The sequence below is a fragment of the Taudactylus pleione genome, unplaced genomic scaffold, assembly GCF_031769625.1.
Source record: "Taudactylus pleione unplaced genomic scaffold, aTauple2 ptg002854l, whole genome shotgun sequence".
In the NCBI taxonomy this organism is placed as follows: Eukaryota; Metazoa; Chordata; class Amphibia; order Anura; family Myobatrachidae; genus Taudactylus; species Taudactylus pleione.
This window is the reverse complement of record NW_028287226.1, coordinates 11,176-32,499: the sequence shown is the minus strand read 5'-3', so window position 1 is coordinate 32,499 and position 21,324 is coordinate 11,176. Positions and strand designations below refer to the sequence as shown.

General features: G+C 50.5%; 1 protein-coding gene across 6 annotated transcripts in view; it reads left to right on the top strand.

Moving 5' to 3' along the window:
- USP10 (ubiquitin specific peptidase 10) overlaps positions 1–17,280 on the top strand; it is a 99,592-nt gene extending 82,312 nt beyond the window's left edge. For all 6 annotated transcript variants that reach the window (XM_088466340.1, XM_088466339.1, XM_088466338.1 and 3 more), the window contains 4 exons: positions 12,469–12,634; positions 14,435–14,579; positions 15,623–15,688; positions 15,797–17,280. In XM_088466340.1, coding sequence (XP_088322466.1) covers positions 12,469–12,634; positions 14,435–14,579; positions 15,623–15,688; positions 15,797–15,984 — 565 coding nt within the window. In that variant the 3' untranslated portion in view covers positions 15,985–17,280. The remainder of the gene's footprint in view (positions 1–12,468; positions 12,635–14,434; positions 14,580–15,622; positions 15,689–15,796) is intronic.
- Positions 17,281–21,324: the final 4,044 nt, after the last annotated feature.

Sequence of the window (21,324 nt, the reverse complement as noted above, 5' to 3'; positions counted from 1 at the left end):
CTATAGGTCCTCTTACACACACACACAGAACAGGGCATATACAATCTATAGGTCCTCTTACACACACACACACAGAACAGGGCATATACAATCTATAGGTCCTCTTACACACACGCACAGGGCATATACAATCTATAGTTCCTCTTACACACACATAACAGGGCATATACAATCTATAGGTCCTCTTACACGAACAGGGCATATACAATCTATAGGTCCTCTTACACACATAGAACAGAGCATATACAATCTATAGGTCCTCTTACACAGAGAGAACAGGGCACATACAATCTATAGGTCCTCTTATACACACAGAACAGAGCATATACAATCTATAGGTCCTCTTACACGCGCACAGGGCATATACAATCTATAGGTCCTCTTACACACAGAGCAGGGCATATACAATCTATAGGTCCTCTTACACACACACACACACACACACACGGCATATACAATCTATAGGTCCTCTTACACACACACACGCACAGGGCATTTACAATCTATAGGTCCCCTTACACACACACAGAACAGAGCACATACAATCTATAGGTCTTCTTACACCCAGAACAGGGCATATACAATCTATAGGTCCTCTTACACAGAGAGAACAGGGCATATACAATCTATAGGTCCTCTTACACAGAGAGAACAGGGCATATACAATCTATAGGTCCTCTTACACAGAGAGAACAGGGCATATACAATCTATAGGTCCTCTTACACACACAGAACAGAGCATATACAATCTATAGGTCCTCTTACACAGAGAGAACAGGGCATATACAATCTATAGGTCCTCTTACACAGAGAGAACAGGGCATATACAATCTATAGGTCCTCTTACACACACAGAACAGAGCATATACAATCTATAGGTCCTCTTACACAGAGAGAACAGGGCATATACAATCTATAGGTCCTCTTACACAGAGAGAACAGGGCATATACAATCTATAGGTCCTCTTACACAGAGAGAACAGGGCATATACAATCTATAGGTCCTCTTACACAGAGAGAACAGGGCATATACAATCCATAGGTCCTCTTACACACATAGAACAGAGCATATACAATCTATAGGTCCTCTTACACACACACACACACACACACACACAGGGCATATACAATCTATAGGTCCTCTTACACACACACACGCACAGGGCATATACAATCTATAGTTCCTCTTACACACACACAGAACAGAGCACATACAATCTATAGGTCTTCTTACACCCAGAACAGGGCATATACAATCTATAGGTCCTCTTACACAGAGAGAACAGGGCATATACAATCTATAGGTCCTCTTACACAGAGAGAACAGGGCATATACAATCTATAGGTCCTCTTACACAGAGAGAACAGGGCATATACAATCTATAGGTCCTCTTACACAGAGAACAGGGCATATACAATCTATAGGTCCTCTTACACACACACGCACAGGGCCTATACAATCTATAGGTCCTCTTACACACAGAGCAGGGCATATACAATCTATAGGTCCTCTTACACACACACACACACAGGGCATATACAATCTATAGGTCCTCTTACACACACACGCACAGGGCATATACAATCTATAGGTCCCCTTACACACACACAGAACAGAGCACATACAATCTTTCTACTTCAGGGTCCATAGGGGGTCCACAGGGTTGACCTTGGGGTATAGCTGGATCTGGATCCACGGGCACCACGCAGTTAAAGCTTTGCTGCTCCCAGGATGCACTTGGGTCCGTCCTCCTCTATACCCCGCCCCGGCCACAGGCACCTCAGTTTTAGTTGGTGCCCGGCCGGAGTCGGGTCACCCTGTCGCAGTGGGGCTGCAGGAGCAGCCCCTAAGCTTTATTTTAAAAGAAATTTTTTTTATTTTTTTCTTCTTTTTTTACACTTTTAGAGCGGCAGCATCAGACTGTCCTTTAGGACGTCCACGCTGCCGCTCCTTCTCCCCGCTGGCGCCGCAACGCCAGTACAGCTCTGGGGATCGCGGCGGGACCCCAGAGCCTGTACTAGCCGGGCTCTGGGGACTCCCTTGACTGCTGCCGGACGCGACGGGGATCAGGTAAGCCGCGGGTCGCCGCGTGCGGCGGCCCGCGGATACTTCAATGCAGTCAGGAGCCTCCGGTCTCTGGGGACAGACCGGAGGCGCTAGCGGCGGCGGCGGGCTCCCCCTCAATTGAGGAATACCCCGCGTGTCCGCTAGACCACCAGGGTATCAGGCTGGTAGCGGGACCGGCAACCCGGGGGTTAATTGCTAGCCAGGGGAGGCAGCCTTCCCTGTCTAGCGGCTCCTCCCCTCAGCTCAGCGCGCCTTTCAACTAGGAGTCTGGCGTCGCTGAGCTGCTCTTATGTCTCGGCCACTCCTCCTCTGAGGTCTCCGGCGGCCATCTTTACTGGCACATCGCAGACTCCCAGGCGGTATCAAGTGGACCGGTCCCCCTGTGTACCTCTCCCCTGCTAAAGGACAGTGTACACAGCGCTATAGCCCTCCCAGACACTGAATCTGGGCGGTTGATTGTAGCGGAAGGTGCAGTGAGTACTAACTTTTCTGCATTGTATGTGACTATTGCTAGTGCTGCCTGTCTGTGACTTATTCTCCTTACTGTCAGCTTATAACTATCCCTTTCCTTCTCCTACGGCCCGGCAGGTGTGTGGGGGAAGGGCGTTTTTCTGAGACCCTCACATATATAAAACACGTATTTGTGGGGTCAGTCACATACTGTTGTGTGCTACACAGTACCATATCTGGGCTGTTGTTTCGCATACTGGTGAGTGCGCGGGTGTTAAAACCGTAATTCCTCTGGTGATACCTATTTCTTGTGTATTTACGGTATCATGTCGGATGAGGAGACTGAGCGCTCTGTGGCTCCTGTGCTATTTTCCTGCAGACGCTGTGCTGCTGGAGTTGATGGGGAGGACTTATCTCAGGATGGTCTGTGCGGGCGGTGCCAGCTGGTACCGGGCCCCTCCAACCCCCCTGTATCACAGGACCCTCCTTGGGCGATGTTTTCACAGGTGCTGGCGTCTATTGCGGACCGGTTATCGGTCCCATCAGCGGTCCCTTCTAGGGCGTTACCGCAGCCCACCATCCCCCATTCCCCGAGGGTTCCACAAATGTTGCGGTCTTCCCCCGGGGCCCAGACTGTGGGTCCTTACTCGGGACTGCCTGTGTATGTGCAGGCTTCCCCAGGGACGTGTCAGTCTGTAGTGCCTTTGCAGAGTGTTGCTCCGACGGCTCCTCCGCCTTGGGTGGATGTTCTATCCAGCTCCGTACAGAGTCTGGCGGCTTCATCCTCGGCGTTTCAGTCTATGTTGCAAGGTGATGTGCCACCAAGGGTGTCTAAACGTCCGGTTGTGAGTTCACTAGCTGCGCAGTTGTCGGACTCGGAAGTGTCCTCAGATGATGGAGAAATCCATGAGGACTCTGACTCTGATGTCATGGGGCAGGAGGTGGAAGCTAAGTCCTCCATTAATGTTCCAGCCTTAGTTAGGGCGGTGCGGGCTATCCTACATGTTGAGGATGATGCGCCGGCTCCTAGGTCGAAGTTTCCTAATTTTAAAAAGGCCAAGGTGACCTCAACTGTGTTCCCCCTGTCTGATCAATTATCGGATCATATGGCGGCGGCCTGGCAATTACCTAGTAAGAGGTTCCATCCACAGAAGAGGTTGGCGGCGAACTATCCTTTTCCTGAAGCTCATTGCAGGAAATGGGAAACTCCGCCGGCGGTGGATTCCCACGTTACCCGCTTGATCAAAAGCGCGACGTTGCCATTGCCGTCTATCTCCTCTTTGAAGGATCCCACGGACAGGAAGGTGGAGACTTGTTTAAAGTCCATTTATTCTCTTTCCGGGGCGGTGGCTCGCCCGTCCATGGCTATCTCCTGGGTGGCTAAAGCCATTGAGGCATGGGCCAATGCCTTGGAGGATACCTTTCCTGATGAGGCTCCGGATATCCAGAGAGCGTTAGTGGGACAGATGCGGGATGCAGCTTCCTATATTGGGGAAGCGTCTTTGGATGCCAGCCTGCTCACTTCTAGGGTGTCGGCTGCAGCGGTATCTGCTCGGCGCTCCCTGTGGCTGAGGTCCTGGAGGGCTGATGCAGATTCAAAAAAGGGTCTGGAGGCCTTGCCTTTTAATGGTGATTTACTATTTGGTCCGGATTTGGACAGAATAGTGGATACTTTGGCTAAGTCCAAGTCGGCTTTTCTCCCTTCGGCCTCTGCGCCGGCTAAAGTGAGGAGCTCTGCCTTTCGGTCCTTTCGGGTTCAGGGTAAGGCCAAGGGCCAGTCCTTCCCGAGACATTCGGCGACCAAGGCCGCACCCAAGCCCAAGAAGCAGGCATGGAGTGCTCGGCGCCCTTCTTCCAAGCAGGAGGATAAGCCTGCTGCCTGATGGGACGGGCCTCTCTCTGGGGGACCCCAGAGTGGGAGGCTGACTTCTCCAATTCGCCCAGTGTTGGCACAATACCACCACGGATGCCTGGGTTCGAGAAGTAGTCTCTCAGGGGTACGCCCTGTCTTTTCGGTTCAGGCCGCCCCACCAGTTTTTTTGTACGAGTCCTTCTCTGGACAAGACCAAAGCTGGTCAGATTCAGGTAGCTATAGAATCCTTGCTACAAGCAGGGGTCATTGTTCCCGTTCCGCAGTCTCAGCGCGGGACGGGGTACTATTCTACTCTGTTTCTGGTACAGAAACCCAATGGTTCTCATCGCCCTATCCTGAATTTGAAGTCTCTGAACAGATACCTCAGAGTTCCCAGGTTCAGGATGGAAACGTTACGTTCCATCATTCTGGCGATGGAACCCGGGGATTATATGGTCTCCCTCGATATCCAGGACGCCTATCTCCATGTGCCCATAGCACCGGCACATCAGCGGTATCTGAGGTTTGCTATCCTGAACCATCACTACCAATTTCGGGCGTTGCCTTTTGGCCTTTCCACGGCTCCGAGGGTGTTCACCAAGGTGATGGCGGTTATGGCTGCCCACCTTCGGGGTCAGGGTCTACGTCTGTTGCCGTACCTGGACGATCTTCTGCTGCTGGCGAGCTCCCCGGAGGTGCTTCTTCGACATCTCCACCTGACCATTGCTTGTCTTCAGGCACACGGGTGGTTGATAAACTGGAAGAAGTCCTCCCTGATTCCATCACAGCGGATGGTTCATTTGGGAGCCCTGCTGGATTCTCGTCAGCAGCGGATTTTCCTGACTCCAGAGAAGGTCTCCTCCCTGCAGCTGCGGATACACAGTTGCCTGAGCAGTTGCCGCCTGTCGGTCCATTCAGCTATGAGAGTTCTGGGGTCCATGGTGTCGACATTCGACATGGTGGAATTTGCCCAGTTCCATTCCCGGCCCCTGCAGGGGCTGATTCTATCGGAGTGGAACGGGTTACCTCACCGGATCCGCTCTCAGATGCTGGTGTTGTCCGCGGAGGTTCGGCAGTCTTTGGCTTGGTGGCTTCAGACGGTGCATCTGGTCGAGGGGCGCCCCTTTTGGATCCCGGACTGGGTCCTGCTCACGACGGATGCCAGTCTTCGGGGTTGGGGGGCAGTGACCGGCTCATTATCGCTTCAGGGTCGTTGGTCCGCGGAAGAAGCACTTCTCCCCATCAACATCCTGGAACTGCGGGCTGTGTACAGGGCCCTGCAGTCGTCCGGCCCCGCTCTTCACGGAAGGGCGGTTCAGGTGCAGTCCGACAACGCCACCACGGTGGCGTACATCAACCACCAAGGGGGAACTCGCAGTCGGGCAGCAATGTCGGAGGTGTCTCGCATTCTTGCTTGGGCGGAGTGTCACGTTCCAGCGATCTCGGCAGTCTTCATTCCCGGAGTCCTCAATTGGGAGGCGGACTTCCTCAGCCGTCACGATGTGCATCCCGGGGAATGGTCGCTTCACCCAGAGGTGTTTCAGCTACTCGTGGACAGGTGGGGGCTGCCGGAACTGGACTTGATGGCCTCCCGTCACAATCACAAGTTGCCCGTTTACGGGTCAAGGACAAGAGACGCAGGCGCCTGTCTGGTAGACGCTCTGTCGGTGAAATGGACGTTTCACCTGGCGTATCTGTTTCCTCCGATATCCTTACTTCCTCGGGTTCTGCGGAAATTCAAGCAGGACGGCGGCACGCTCGTGCTGGTGGCTCCGGCGTGGCCCAGACGTCCTTGGTACTCCGATCTGAGGTGCCTCTCCATCGACGCTCCGTACCTTCTTCCTCAGCGTCGGGACCTGTTGTCTCAGGGGCCCTGCCTTTACCCGGATCTGGGTCGGCTGTCTTTGACGGCGTGGCTCTTGAGACAGCCGTCTTGAGGTCTAGGGGTTTCTCCAGTTCAGTGATTGGTACCATGCTTAGGGCACGCAAGCCTGCCTCCGCGCGGATTTACCACAGGGTGTGGCGCACTTATTTTCAGTGGTGTGAATCCAGAAACTATGATCCGCAGGTGTTCCGGGTTTCCAGAATCTTGGAATTTCTTCAATCGGGTTTGGACCTCGGCTTACGCCTGGCCTCTCTGAAGGTTCATGTGTCTGCTTTGTCCGTGTGGTTTCAGCGACGGATTGCTACACTGCCAGATGTTTACACCTTTTTCCAAGGTGTTCTCAGGATCCAGCCTCCCTTCGTGCCTCCGGTGGCTCCGTGGGACTTGACGGTGGTACTGAGGGTCTTGCAGGGTCCTCCTTTTGAGCCGCTTGAGTCGGTGGAGCTCAAGTGGCTGACGTTTAAGACCATTTTTCTCCTGGCAATTGCTTCGGCCAGGAGGGTTTCAGAATTGGGGGCGCTTTCCTGTCGCCCTCCTTTTCTGATTTTTCACCAGGACAGGGCAGTGCTCCGCACGCGTCCTGAGTTTTTGCCCAAAGTGGTTTCAAAGTTCCACATTAATCAGGAACTTGTTGTGCCAGCTTTTCAGTCACCTGATCTTTCGGCTGGTGAGGCTTCCTTGGATGTGGTCCGGGCACTTAGAATCTATGTGGACCGGACTGCTTCGGTTAGGAAGTCAGATTCTTTGTTTGTCCTCTTTGGTTTTCACAAGAGGGGTTGGCCTGCCAACAAGCAAACGATAGCCCGTTGGCTTCGTTCAGTTATTTGTGAGGCTTATGCGCAGGAGGGTTTACCTGTGCCAGCCTCTGTTAAGGCTCGTTCTGTGGGTCCCTCTTGGGCTGCTAGACGTGGCGCCTCCGCTGTTCAGCTGTGTAAGGCGGCTACTTGGTCTTCAATTCAGACGTTTTTGAGGTTTTATGCGTTTGACACCTTCGCCTCTCAGGATGCATCCTTTGGGCGCCGGGTACTCCTTTCAGCACAGGAGCGTCCCCGCCCTTAGTTGAACTGCTTTGGGACATCCCCAAGGTCAACCCTGTGGACCCCCTATGGACCCTGAAGTAGAAAACAAGAGATATGGTAAGAACTTACCTTTGTTATCTCTGTTTCTACGAAGTCCATAGGGTCCACAGGGCGCCCGCCCTGACGCACCTGGCTTCAAATGGGCTGTGTGGCTGGTCACCGGTTTTCCGTCTCCCATTTCTGTGAGTATGGTTTCTTGTGTGTTCCAGTCTTCCTTCTCTCTGTTTAGTCTCCTCCTCCGGCCTTAGCTGCTTACCAACTGAGGTGCCTGTGGCCGGGGCGGGGTATAGAGGAGGACGGACCCAAGTGCATCCTGGGAGCAGCAAAGCTTTAACTGCGTGGTGCCCGTGGATCCAGATCCAGCTATACCCCAAGGTCAACCCTGTGGACCCTATGGACTTCGTAGAAACAGAGATAACAAAGGTAAGTTCTTACCATATCTCTTGTTATAAGTCTTCTTACACCCAGAACAGGGCATATACAATCTATAGGTCCTCTTACACAGAGAGAACAGGGCATATACAATCTATAGGTCCTCTTACACAGAGAGAACAGGGCATATACAATCTATAGGTCCTCTTACACAGAGAGAACAGGGCATATACAATCTATAGGTCCTCTTACACAGAGAGAACAGGGCATATACAATCTATAGGTCCTCTTACACACACACACACACAGAACAGGGCATATACAATCTATAGGTCCTCTTACACACACACACAGAACAGGGCATATACAATCTATAGGTCCTCTTACACACACACACACAGAACAGGGCATATACAATCTATAGGTCCTCTTACACACACGCACAGGGCATATACAATCTATAGGTCCTCTTACACGAACAGGGCATATACAATCTATAGGTCCTCTTACACACATAGAACAGAGCATATACAATCTATAGGTCCTCTTACACAGAGAGAACAGGGCACATACAATCTATAGGTCCTCTTATACACACAGAACAGAGCATATACAATCTATAGGTCCTCTTACACAGAGAACAGGGCATATACAATCTATAGGTCCTCTTACACACACGCACAGGGCATATACAATCTATAGTTCCTCTTACACACACATAACAGGGCATATACAATCTATAGGTCCTCTTACACGAACAGGGCATATACAATCTATAGGTCCTCTTACACACATAGAACAGAGCATATACAATCTATAGGTCCTCTTACACAGAGAGAACAGGGCACATACAATCTATAGGTCCTCTTATACACACAGAACAGAGCATATACAATCTATAGGTCCTCTTACACAGAGAACAGGGCATATACAATCTATAGGTCCTCTTACACACACACACAGGGCATATACAATCTATAGGTCCTCTTACACACACACGCACAGGGCATATACAATCTATAGGTCCTCTTACACACAACAGGGCGTATCCAATCTATAGGTCCTCTTACACACACTCCGTACACACTGCTCTGCAAGACTAGGGGCATCAGTACGCCCACTCCTTACACACTGCTCTGCAAGACTAGGGGCATCAGTACGCCCACTCCGTACACACTGCTCTGCAAGACTAGGGGCATCGGTACGCCCACTCCGTACACACTACTCTGCAAGACTAGGGGCATCGGTATGCCCACTCCGGATGATAGGTATCAGTGATGGCTCTGGGAGGAAATGATGGGTATCAGTGATGAGATGACTGGCTCTGAGAGGGATCAGTGATGAAATCACCAGCTCTGAGAGGGATGAGAAACGTCCAGCTTTGTAATGCATGATGGGTATCCATGATAAAATGACCAGTTCTGATAGGGATGATAGAGCCTGTCATCTCATCACTTATCATGAAAAGGGTTGATAGATATCGGTGAGGAAATGACCGGTTCTGCAATGGTTGATAGGTATCAGTGATGTGATGACGGCTTTGGGAGAGGATGATAGGTATCAGTGATGAGATGACTGCTCTGGGAGAGGATGATGGGTATCAGTGATGAGGTGATGGCTCTGGGAGGGATGATGGGTATCAATGATGAGATGACGACTCTGGGAGGGGATGATGGGTATCGGTGATGAAATGAGAGGTTCTGGAATGGATGATGGATATCACTGATGAGATGACTGCTCTGGGAGAGGATGATGGGTATCAGTTATGAGGTGATGGCTCTGGGAGAGGATGATGGGTATCACTGATGAGATGATGGCTCTGGGAGAGGATGATGGGTATCAGTGATGAGATGGTGGCTCTGGGAGGGGATGATGGGTATCAGTGATGGCTCTGGGAGAGGATGATGGGTATCAGTGATGAGATGAATGCTCTGGGAGAGGATGATGGGTATCAGTGATGAGGTGATGGCTCTGGGAGAGGATGATAGGTATCAGTGATGAGATGACTGCTCTGGGAGAGGATGATAGGTATCAGTGATGAGATGAATGCTCTGGGAGAGGATGATGGGTATCAGTGATGAGGTGATGGCTCTGGGAGAGAATGATGTGTATCAGTGATGAGGTGATGGCTCTGGGAGAGGATGATGTGTATCAGTGATGAGATGACTGCTCTGGGAGAGGATGATAGGTATCCGTGATGAGATGACGGCTCTGGGAGAGGATGATGGGTATCAGTGGTGAGATGATGGCTCTGGGAGATGATGATGGGTATCAGTGATGAGATGATGGCTCTGGGAGGGGATGATGGGCATCAGTGATGAGGTGACTGCTCTGGGAGAGGATGATGGGCATCAGTGATGAGGTGACTGCTCTGGGAGAGGATGATGGGCATCAGTGATGAGGTGACTGCTCTGGGAGAGGATGATAGGTATCAGTGATGAGATAACTGCTCTGGGAGAGGATGGCTCTGGGAGAGGGTGATGGGAATCAGTGGTGAGATGACTGCTCTGGGAGAGGATGATGGGTATCACTGATGAGATGACTGCTCTGGGAGAGGATGATGGGTATCAGTGATGAGATGACTGCTCTGGGAGAGGATGATGGGTATCACTGATGAGATGATGGCTCTGGGAGAGGATGATGGGTATCAGTGATGAGATGATGGCTCTGGGAGGGGATGATGGGTATCAGTGATGGCTTTGGGAGAGGATGATGGGTATCATTGATGAGATGAATGCTCTGGGAGAGGATGATGGGTATCAGTGATGAGGTGACGGCTCTGGGAGAGGATGATAGGTATCAGTGATGAGATGACTGCTCTGGGAGAGGATGATAGGTATCAGTGATGAGATGAATGCTCTGGGAGAGGATGATGGGTATCAGTGATGAGGTGATGGCTCTGGGAGAGAATGATGTGTATCAGTGATGAGGTGATGGCTCTGGGAGAGGATGATGTGTATCAGTGATGAGATGACTGCTCTGGGAGAGGATGATAGGTATCCGTGATGAGATGACGGCTCTGGGAGAGGATGATGGGTATCAGTGATGAGATGACTGCTCTGGGAGGGGATGATAGGTATCAGTGGTGAGATGACAGCTCTGGGAGAGGATGATGGGTATCGGTGATGAAATGACAGGTTCTGGAATGGATGATGGATATCACTGATGAGATGACCGGCTCTGAGAGGACACTGAGCGATTGGGTTCGTCCTGCAGAGACCGGCACATTCTCAGACTGCACAATTTGCAGGATCCTGTGAAACATCTGCTGTCTGAGTGAGAAGGGTGGGGTGTGAGGATGTAACGCTGTTCCCCGACCACAGTGCCTTACTCTCTGCCATGTGGTTAATATGGACACTCTGTTCCCCCACCGTCATTAGTAAGGTGCCCACAGCTAGGCTTTTGGTAAGACAGATTGTAACTTAGGGTTTGTGATTTGGCATCACTGAGCGGGACACGAAATGTAAGAGCCCCAGAGCAAAGTCTTCTGTGTTGTCTCCTGAGACTGATTGTATTGCTGCGTCTCTCTCTGTGGCCCCCCACCTATGTGCTCATCCACGCAATGCTCAGTGGATATACATGATCCCTCTTTATAATGGAGCAGAAGATGGATCGGCCTCCTGACCACTCCATCAGTCTGATCAGGGCAGCACTGCGAATGGTTAATCTGTCCTGGGAGACTGGTTTGGAATGGATCGCCTCCTTCCGTCCTACCAGGGTGTTCCGTGCGCCTAGTCCACCAAGATGAAGTGCCGCCTGGAAAGAGAGGTGCCGTTGTGTGGGGGCATCTTCCCCCCGTACAGACAGTAATTGCCTCTGGAAAATATGAAGCTGTAAATTGCAAACCACAAACGTTTCCACGTAGGCAAGAACTGAGTGCAGTGTCCGGCCGTGGCTAGTCGCGTGCGTGGGAGCCAGGTGTGATCATACAAACACTACAAGAACCAGCCGTTTATAATGTCACAGGCTGGCATGGGCACGGCCAGGGGCTCTGCATTGATGAGGGAAATGTTTGGATGGGTACTTGTGAGTTCTGTGGTTAATAATTGCCAGATTTTATAGTTATTTGTAACTTCCACATTATTCTCATCGGTTTCCATGTGATTGCTGGTACTTCTAGTGCATTTACCAATTGTGCTGTTATAAAGTTTCTCTAAGTTGGAGCTCATTAGTATTCTGTATACAATGCCATATGCGTTACATTAATATATAATTATCTAACCTACACAGGGTTAACATGTCCAGGAGATAATCTGCCGCTGTCCCCTCACTATAGCTGTTACGTTATCACTATCAGCCTCGCCCAGGTTATCTACGTCTGCCATAGGACTCTCAGGCGTTAGACAGCAACTTGCACTTTGTCCCCCTTTAACAGCACATTAGAAATTGCGTTCTTAATGCCGCCAGCTGCGTGTAGTGCGCTATATACTTTTGCCGCACCGTCAGAGATCCTCATAGCATTACACTGACTCTTAGGCCTCCCGGGCGCTGCAGACCGCGCTGGACACACACAAAGCATTTCGTATGCTGCTTTTTTGCACTGTTGCCATTAAAGTGCGTTTACTATGATCACCGGATCTGCTGGTAAATCTCTAACATTGTATAAAGGGAGTAAGGAGTCCTGATTTGTACAATTGTGTGATGTTTGGGATTCGAAGCGCTCGCTAAGTGTCTCACAGCTGTGAAAGCAAACCCCCATTACCCCCCTCCCCCAGCCGTTGGATGGAGCCCACCGAAAACGCCTTCTCTTTTTCCCTTGCAGATCCGTGGTGTACCAGCAGAGCTCAAAGGAGTCCGCTACATTGCAGCCATTTTTCACCTTGCAGCTGGACATTCAGTCTGAGAAGATCCGCACTGTCCAAGACGCACTGGAGAGTCTGGTGGCCAGGGAAGCTGTACAGGGCTACACCACCAAAAGCAAGCAAGAGGTTTGTGTGTGTCCCCCCCTCAAAGCTACGGCCCGGGTCTCTGCACCTCTGCTCAGCAAGTGTTAGGTCATCTCCAAACCTGCCTGTATGTACTCACCAGGCATTAGCTGGGGGGGGGGGGGGACCTATCCCTGGCTGTCGGCCATTGCTCTAAACCATGAGCCCTAGTGCGGTGTGAAACTGAGGCAGTGCGTGGGTTAAACAGTGCTTCGCTTTTGGCCGAGGTTTGTTCCCCAGCTGTTTGAAGGTCGCTGCTTCATCGCCAAGTTACTTGTGATTTTAGCATGTAAGGTTTTGGTTGGTAACCTGTCATTTTTGGTATTCACAGAAAGACCACTGTTCAATTAAGGGTTTAGGAGAAATGGGTGTTCAGTTTGTGTTCTAGTGGCTCCGTCTGGTTCTTATTTTGATGTCTGGGCTGGAAATAAAATTCATGCATGATAATTAGCCGGAGACTGAGCGAAGCCCTCGCGTAACCCACTTTCATCTCACTTTCCCAGTAACGCAGGTCTGGGCCCCCACACTGCTGCCTGACGTTTGGGGAACTAGTATATTGGTCCTCTGTTGAAGGCCTTTGCATATTATGCATTGTAGCAGCACAAACCATTCCGTCCTATTTCACAATGAATGTGTCAGATAAGCAGATGTTGTGAAGATGAGCAACAGGAATAATATAATTGCTGGAATTTCAGTTCCAAGAAGTTTTCCTGCTCAGAAAGTTCCTGTTTCTATAAACAGACGTAGCGTCCTGTTCCAGCGTGTTTGGGATTATGTGCCGGCGTTACGCTAGCTCGCTAATGAGCGGTAGCCGATGTATTAATAACAAAGATAAGCCGACTACTTCAGCTACAGGCCGGCAGTGCGTCCGGTTACTACTTACCAGCCATGGATGTCAGTGTGTCCTTCTGCGCACAGCCTTGTTCCTCTGAGTGGGGTCCCCGCGTGTAATAAAAGCCGTAGATTCCTGATCCCTTCGACAAAAGTTTAGTGCTGTTTGTAGTAACTGTTCAAGTATAACCCGTATTCTGCCTCTAATAGTGTACTCTGTCCTGCGCCTCCTGCCTTATCCTGGGTGCCCGTCGCAGGACTCTACCCGGCCACCGCACCTTTTACCGGAGTATTAATTTCCGTTACTTTGTGAGACAGCCGAGGGGTCTGTGCGGCCGTGTGCTGCAGTTACTGCCGCTTCTGCCCAGTATCCTCACCGCCCCAGACGTATTGGTCAGTGGGTCTCCTGTCTTTATTAATCAAAATATCATCACGAGACAATGATCATGTTTTAGGAAAAGTGAATCCATTTCATTGGGCCTCATGAGCCGGAATACAGATGTGGTCTTCATTTGCAGTGTGGGCGAGATTTGCCCAATATAACATATCAACATAGAATATTATAGCAAAACACACATGACCATTATGAGCGTGTTCCTGCTTCCTTATCAATCCTGAAACCCCTGCCATGTTCCTTTGTCCGGATAAAAGGCAGATATTGGTAGCACATTCGGCCTGCACCAGCTATAGCGATGTACACACGCAGGTTAAAGGGCCTATAAAGCTTTTTTTCTGGTGATAATGTTGGGATCATGGTGTAAAATGAGGCGCGCACATGTTTTCAGGATAGCTTTCCTGCATCCCTCTTGCCTCTATAAACGGCACAATCTATGGTGTTTCTTCCTGCGAGAAGGGCCTGTGCCTGGTCTGCTGTCTGCACAGGACTTGGCGGCGCTGCCAGTCAGCAGTAATTGGATTGTTCTGTCCTGAGCACACTGAGACGAGCTGCTGATAATAATCCCTCTCTTCCAGGTGGAGATCAGCCGGAGAGTGACACTGGAGGAGCTGCCCCCGGTTCTCGTGCTGCACCTCAAACGCTTTGTGTTTGAAAAGACAGGCGGCTGCCAGAAGCTGGTGAAAAATGTGGATTACCCTGTGGATCTGGAGATTAGTAAAGGTAAGAGGGGGGAGACACTATTTACTGATATATGCACATGGTTTTTACGGAGTTTGTTTGCACAATCTATGGGCTCAATCCAATTACTCGCCAGTAAGTGCGGCTATAGGGGCAAGATAGGACCACGAGGGTGCCGCGTTCCAACGCCGGCATGTGCAAGCTGTTGCATCTTGCCCCCCTCGCATGTAGGGGCGAATGAGTTGGATTGAGCCCTGTATGTGGGGATGCAATCGGAAAACCGGCTGCCTTAATACCGTCAGCCGGGTTCCCGGCTGTCATATCCCGGCGAGGGTGTAATGCCGGGCTTCTAGATGTAGACGCCTGACATTTTCCCGACGCCGGGAGACAGGGATGCCGGGCGCCACGAGCGGACAGCCACGGCGGGGGGAGGGTTAGGTTTAAGGCACCCCTGGGGGGGACTTAGGGTTAGGCAGCGGGGACGGGGAGGGATTAGGGTTAGGAACTTGGGGGGGGAGGTTAGGGTTAGGCACCCCTAAGGAGGGTTAGGGGGTTAGGTTAGTTTATTACTTACCTTAGGGACGATCGGGATTTCCAGCGCTGTCAGGCTTCCACTGCTGCGAACTCTGCTTCTGTCGGCCTGCTGATACCGGGAATTGAACCGCGGTATTTCATACCGATTCCCTGTATGTGGTGTGTGTGTAATACATGGAAGCAGGACATCTTATTTTTAACCACGCCTGGTACAGTGGAGGGATTGGTGATCCCTATGATAAGTAGAGAGTCTGAATTTCATTGAGCGCACAGACAGAACATGTATTTAGACTGTTTGGTACGATGAATCTGTCACCTGACACATGAAACTGATGCAGTTTTCAGCTTCGGAGCAAAGCGCTTCGGACACGTCACTGGTTACCAGGCCGCGTTCTCATACTAATATATTGCTTCAGCCCATAGAATGGCGGTTCTGCTGTACAACTCGGGATGTACTTTTGGTCTCGCCCTTAGAAGCTTCTGATGGATTTATCTGACAAGCGAATAATCGCCGTGTTTCCTGGTGTAACACTAATTGTTTCTCTCTCCAGATTTGCTTTCTCCCGGGGTGAAAAGTAAGATTTTTAAGCCCCAAAGAACCTACCGGCTCTTTGCAGGTGAGTATTTCTCTTCTCCCGTTTCCGGTCGCTATTTCAGTGTTTTCCGATTCTACATGTCGTGGTTTTTTTTTGTTTCCCTGATTTATTTATTTGTCGCCCCCACAGTGGTCTATCACCATGGAAACAGCGCCACCGGCGGCCATTACACTACAGACGTCTTCCAGATCGGTCTTAATGGCTGGTTACGCATCGATGACCAGACTGTGAAAGTGATAAATCAGTATCAGGTGGTGAAACAGACTGTAGAGCGCACAGCATACCTCCTGTATTACCGCCGCGTCGACCTGCTGTGAACCGCGCTCTATGCTGTGTGTGTGCTCGCGCGCGCAAGATTCCTGCTTCATAGGACACAAATCACCCCCCTCCCCCACTCCCTTTTAATCCCTACTCTTTTTCGAGTGAATCCTTTTCTTCCACTCTCCCTACAATTTTTCTGTTCCCTTTTGATTTTTTTTATTTTTAGAGTCGATTAGGAATAAATGTTTAAACAATTTAACTTTTTGCTGAAGCCCCTACGAGAGCCACTGGGGAACGGGGGGGGGGGGGGGGCAATGTCGGCAGAGACTACTGTCTCCCTTTACGGGATGCAGGCATTTTAAGTATACCATGTGACTCGCGAAGATGAAGTTTAACGATTTAAGCCGTGTAATCATCCTTGCGAGATGTTTATCGTACTGCTGTAATGTTAGGCCCGCTCTCTGGAGGCGAGGGGATTTGGGGATACACCTTCATCGGGGAGATTTGCGGTGGGGCAGCAGCTTGTACGATCGCTGTTTCAGATATTGGCGTACGGGCTAAACAGGCGCGGGAGGGTTCTTATCAATACACAGAATAGATTTTTATTATTTTTTTAGCGTCTAGGCTAGAAGTGGCTGCGTCGCCTCTGAGGGCACCCACGCGCTTCGCCAAAGACTCAACGCACCAGCATTAAATATTTACATGTGAAAATTAATACAGTAACATAAAAAAAAAGAGAAGTCTTCAGTCCCTTTCTGCAAGCCATCACCCCCCGCCACACTCTGCTTTTCAGGTCACTGAATCAACAATAAATAACAGGCTGCAACTTTTGTCTCTGGTTTCTCGCGTAAACCAATTTAAAAAAATGAATAAATAGTCAAATAAAAACAAAAAAATGTAAAAAAAAAACTGGAAAAAAAAAAAAATTTACTGAAGGCTTTTTCAATGTTGCTGGGTGTCTCGGATGTGTGCGAGGTATTAGGTTTTAACTCCTTTGCCGCTGGACAAGCGCGGTAATTATCTTGCGCTCTCCAGCAGTTGAAGGACTTTAAAACGGATTCACGGATGAGGAAGATAAATCAAACTTTGAAAGGTTCATCCTGTATAGATGAGTGATTGTAACTTCTAACTCACTACACCTGAAGTGACGCTTCTGTGTACAGCCGGTTCCGGGCGCAGAGAGAACGCTAGGCTAACCAATAACCGTTGCTGTTCCGGACAGTCTGCTTCATTTAATTTTGCTGTCTCGCTCTCCTATAATGTTCAGTTCCTAATTGTACACAGTTTAGTGATATCTAGGAGTATAAAGTCATCGCCCATCAATAAAGTCACAAAGTTGGTTTAAATAAATGTCCCTTTGTATCTTTTATTTGCATAACATATACATTATATGATCCTATATTTAATGTCCGGGGTACATACACACTTACCGACCGATATGTCTGGCCACAGTAATCTGTAGTGACGACATTGTCGGCAGTTCCTGCGTCCATGGGTCGGTCAGACAGAGGCAGCTGGTATAAATCTCCCGACGTTATCAAAGTCGGGTACAATAGTATAAACAAATAAATGTGACAGTACCGCGCCTCTCTGAAGGGATATGATGTCACAATTCGGGTAAGAAAAGATGTCCGTGATCCAGATTCTCCAGGTTACACAAACTGATTCCTCTCCACAATATCACTGGGAAGAAAACACATTTCCATAGTGTAGTAATATTAGTCACTGGAAAGTAGATCCCAAATTCTAAACCACAAATAGGTTCTACTTGCTGTGCTGATATTCTTAGATGGTGATGCTCACTTTGTATGCTTACATCAGTAAATTGGTAGAAAACCCCCTATTGTACCTCAGCACACTGAATTATACCTGGCAACAATATATGAAGACTATATGGTAGTAGAAATTCAGAAATATTGGTTGCATGCATTTGCAAATCCACGGGAAGCTGCTAGGCCACGTCACGGCTTCTCTGTCACTAGCAGTCCCTAACGCTAAGGAGTTCACGTCCGGGGTGCAGTGCACCCCAAACAACGTCCAGTCCAGGGCATCACACAAAAAATGGAAGAAGGGTGGCAGTGTAAAGTACGGATGTGTGAGAATAATTAAGAAGTGTTAAAAAAAAGGGTTAAAATATATGTGAAAAAATGACATGAATAAAAAACAAACATAAAAGGTGATATGAAAAGTGTCTGTGTATTAAGTGGTGATGCCCTGAAGAGGTCCAGCCAGAGAAGCCCCGGGGGCCCTACGCCCAAACGTTCACCCCACAGGTAATATATTTACCAATTATAAGGCCTCATGATAAAGGCACATACATAAATGCATCCAAATCGAGAGCCAGCTTACCTGGGAGTCACCCCTGGGATCTCCCAAGTAGCACTACTAGAACCAGCATGCCCTCCTAATGCTGGTTCATTCATGCATCTCATAACAACAAACAGAAAATGGCAGCATCTCAAATCAATCTGGCAGTACTCTTCAGGTGCTGAGGAACAATAGGGGCTTAAACCCCCTCCCCTTTTTTCTACTTGGTATGACCCTTCCCTTCATGCACCTGAAGAGTACTGCCAGATTGATTTGAGATGCTGCCATTTCTACTTCAGGGTCTACAGGGTTGACCTTGGGGTATAGGTTGGGAACCAAATCCGGGCACCACACAGTTAAAGCTTTTAGCTCCCAGGATGCACTGGGTCCACTCTCCCTATAACCCCACCCCCCAGCCAGAGGCACATCAGTTTAAATTGGTGCCCGGCCGGAGTCGGGTCACTGTTAGCGCAGGGGGGGCTGATTAGCAGCCCCATAGCTTTCTTTTATTTTTTTAGGGACAACGTTTTTTCTAAGGACTTTGGACTTTTCAGAGCGGCAGCGTTGGACTGTCCATAGGACGTTTAAGCTGCTGCTCCGTCACCCCCGCCGGCTCTGAGACGCCAGTACAGATCTGGGGATCTCAGCGGGACCCCAGAGTCTGTACTAGCCGGACTCCGCGGGCGCCCAGGTCTGCTGCCGGATTCACGGGGAGCAGGTAAGGCGCGGGTCACCGCTTGCAGTGATCCGCACATTTCAAATGCAGTCCTGTGCCTCCGGTCTCTGGGGACAGACAGGAGGCGCCAGCAGTGGTGGCGGGCCCCCCCATACCCCGTGTGTCCACTAGACCACCAGGGATTTAACAATCGGTGCAGGGAGCCGGCATCCCGGGGGTTAATAGCCAGCCAGGGGAGCAAGCCTTCCCTGTTACAGCGGCTCCTCCCCTCAGCTCAGCGCGCCTTTCAGTGTCAAGAGTCTGGCGTCGCTGAGCTGTTTCCTCCGCAGGCTGCGCTGCTTCTGAGGTCTCCAGCGGCCATTTTCTCTGATGGTGCAGCAGCAGGTCTCCGGAGATGGCAGTGAGCCCAGTCCCCCTGCGTACCTCACCATCAGGTCAGTGTACACAGCGCTGTAGCCTTCCCAGATACTGAATCTGGGCAGTTGAATGTAGCAACATAGGCCCTGATTCAGAGCCGGACGCTCTGACCAGAGCGCTCGCTCTGAATCGGGGCCCTCCTCCATTAATATGGAGCGTCCTCCTGGACGCTCGTATAGCTGTGGGTCACCACCCACAGCATATACGAGCGTGCAAAAAGATGGTCGCGATGGTCTCGACCATCGGACTTGCGAGGGAAACCCTGCGGTCGGGTTTCCCAGCCGCAAGGCCAGGAGTGATTTTGGCTCTATCAGAGCCAAAATCACTCCCACTGACATCACTAGTGATGTCAGTGGGGCCGGGTTCAGACAGCAGGCGTTCCCATGGGAACGCCTCCGTCTGGCAGGCACGCCCCTTCGCTCGCCGGGTCTCGCGCATGCACACGACGGAACTCCCTCCGTCATGCGCATGCGTGGTGGGGACCATCGACCCACTTGCGAGCGTACTGCCGCTCGCGAGTGGGTCTGAATGTCCCCCATAGTGCAGTATATTATGTCATGCTTATGTGTGTGTGTGTGAATATATATATATATATATATATGTCTGCATTGTATGTGACTTAAGCTAGTGCTGACTGTCTGTAGTTTATTCTGTCATCTGTCAGTGTATATCTATCCCTTTTCTTTACAATCTACCCTAATACAGCTGTACTTAGGGTGGTTCTGAGACCTCACATTTATATACTTGTTAATATTTGTGAGGTTTGTCACATACTGTTGCATGCTGCACGTTGCCATATTTTAGATGGAACGGTGTGTTGCATACGGTGAAAATGGGTCTCTGCAGCTAATTTTAGCATCAGTCAGGACCAGTATAGCGCTGCTTGATATTTCCCTATTGGTCAGATATGTCTGACCAGGAGATAGAGCACGATACTGCACCCATTTTTACTTTCTACTTCAGGGTCCATAGGGTATCCACAGGATACCTTGGGGTATAGGTGATGATGTCAGGCATCGGGCACCATAGAGTTAGGTTTTCTGCCTCCCAGGATGCACTAGGGTCCCCCTCCTATACCCCGCCCCCGAGCCAAGGCATCTGTTTCGTTTGGTGCCCGGCCGGAGTCGGATGTACCTGCTAGAGGGGGGCTTAGAAGAGCCCCTGAAGTTTTCTACATTGCAGCTGTGGCTGCACATCTGGAAGTACAGCATGGACTGTCAGTACTGACGTCCATGCTGTCTTCCCTACACACCCGCCGGTACCGAACCGGGGATGCTGGTAAGCATCTGGGGTCACAGCTAGCGGTGACCCCAGATGTTTTGGGCCATGGCCGGATCTAAGGGGGACAACAGGTAAGCAGCAGGGGTCCCGCGGTGGGACCCTGCTGAACATGGTCCAAAGTCCCCAGGCAGGGGACTCCCTGGGAACTGGCTGCAGCGTGGAGCCAGGTATTAACCTGCACTTCCACTACCCCCCTGGGACAGCGGACCGCGGCAGAGTGGTAGCGCTGCGGCGTCCCAGGGGTTAAATGCATGCCAGGGGAGCGCGCCTTCCCTGTCTCAAAACCGGCGCCTCCCCGCTGCACGCAGCCCTCTCTGCACTGTGCTGACTGGCCCTGTGGCAGCGCTCCTCCCCCAGGCCGGCCTAATCTATGCTCCTCGGTGCCCATCTTCAGTAACGCATGGTGAACGCTGCTGGAAGCCTAAGATCGGAGGCATCGTGGTCTGGGTCCCCCGGCATACCTCTCCTCCGCTGTGGTCAGGTCTGTGTATGCAGCGCTGTGTCCTACCAGACTCTGTGTCTTTGTAGTTGATTTATCAGCGCTGATAGTGCAGGATTTATTTTTCTGTGCATTGTATGTGACTGTGCTAGCGCTGCTGCCTGTATCTTCTATTCTGACTGTCAGCTTTATTACTGTCCCTGTTCTTTCTGCTAAAGCCCCTTGCGGTGCGGTGATTGCAGGGTGGTCTCTCGCTATACTAACAAGTATTGGTGA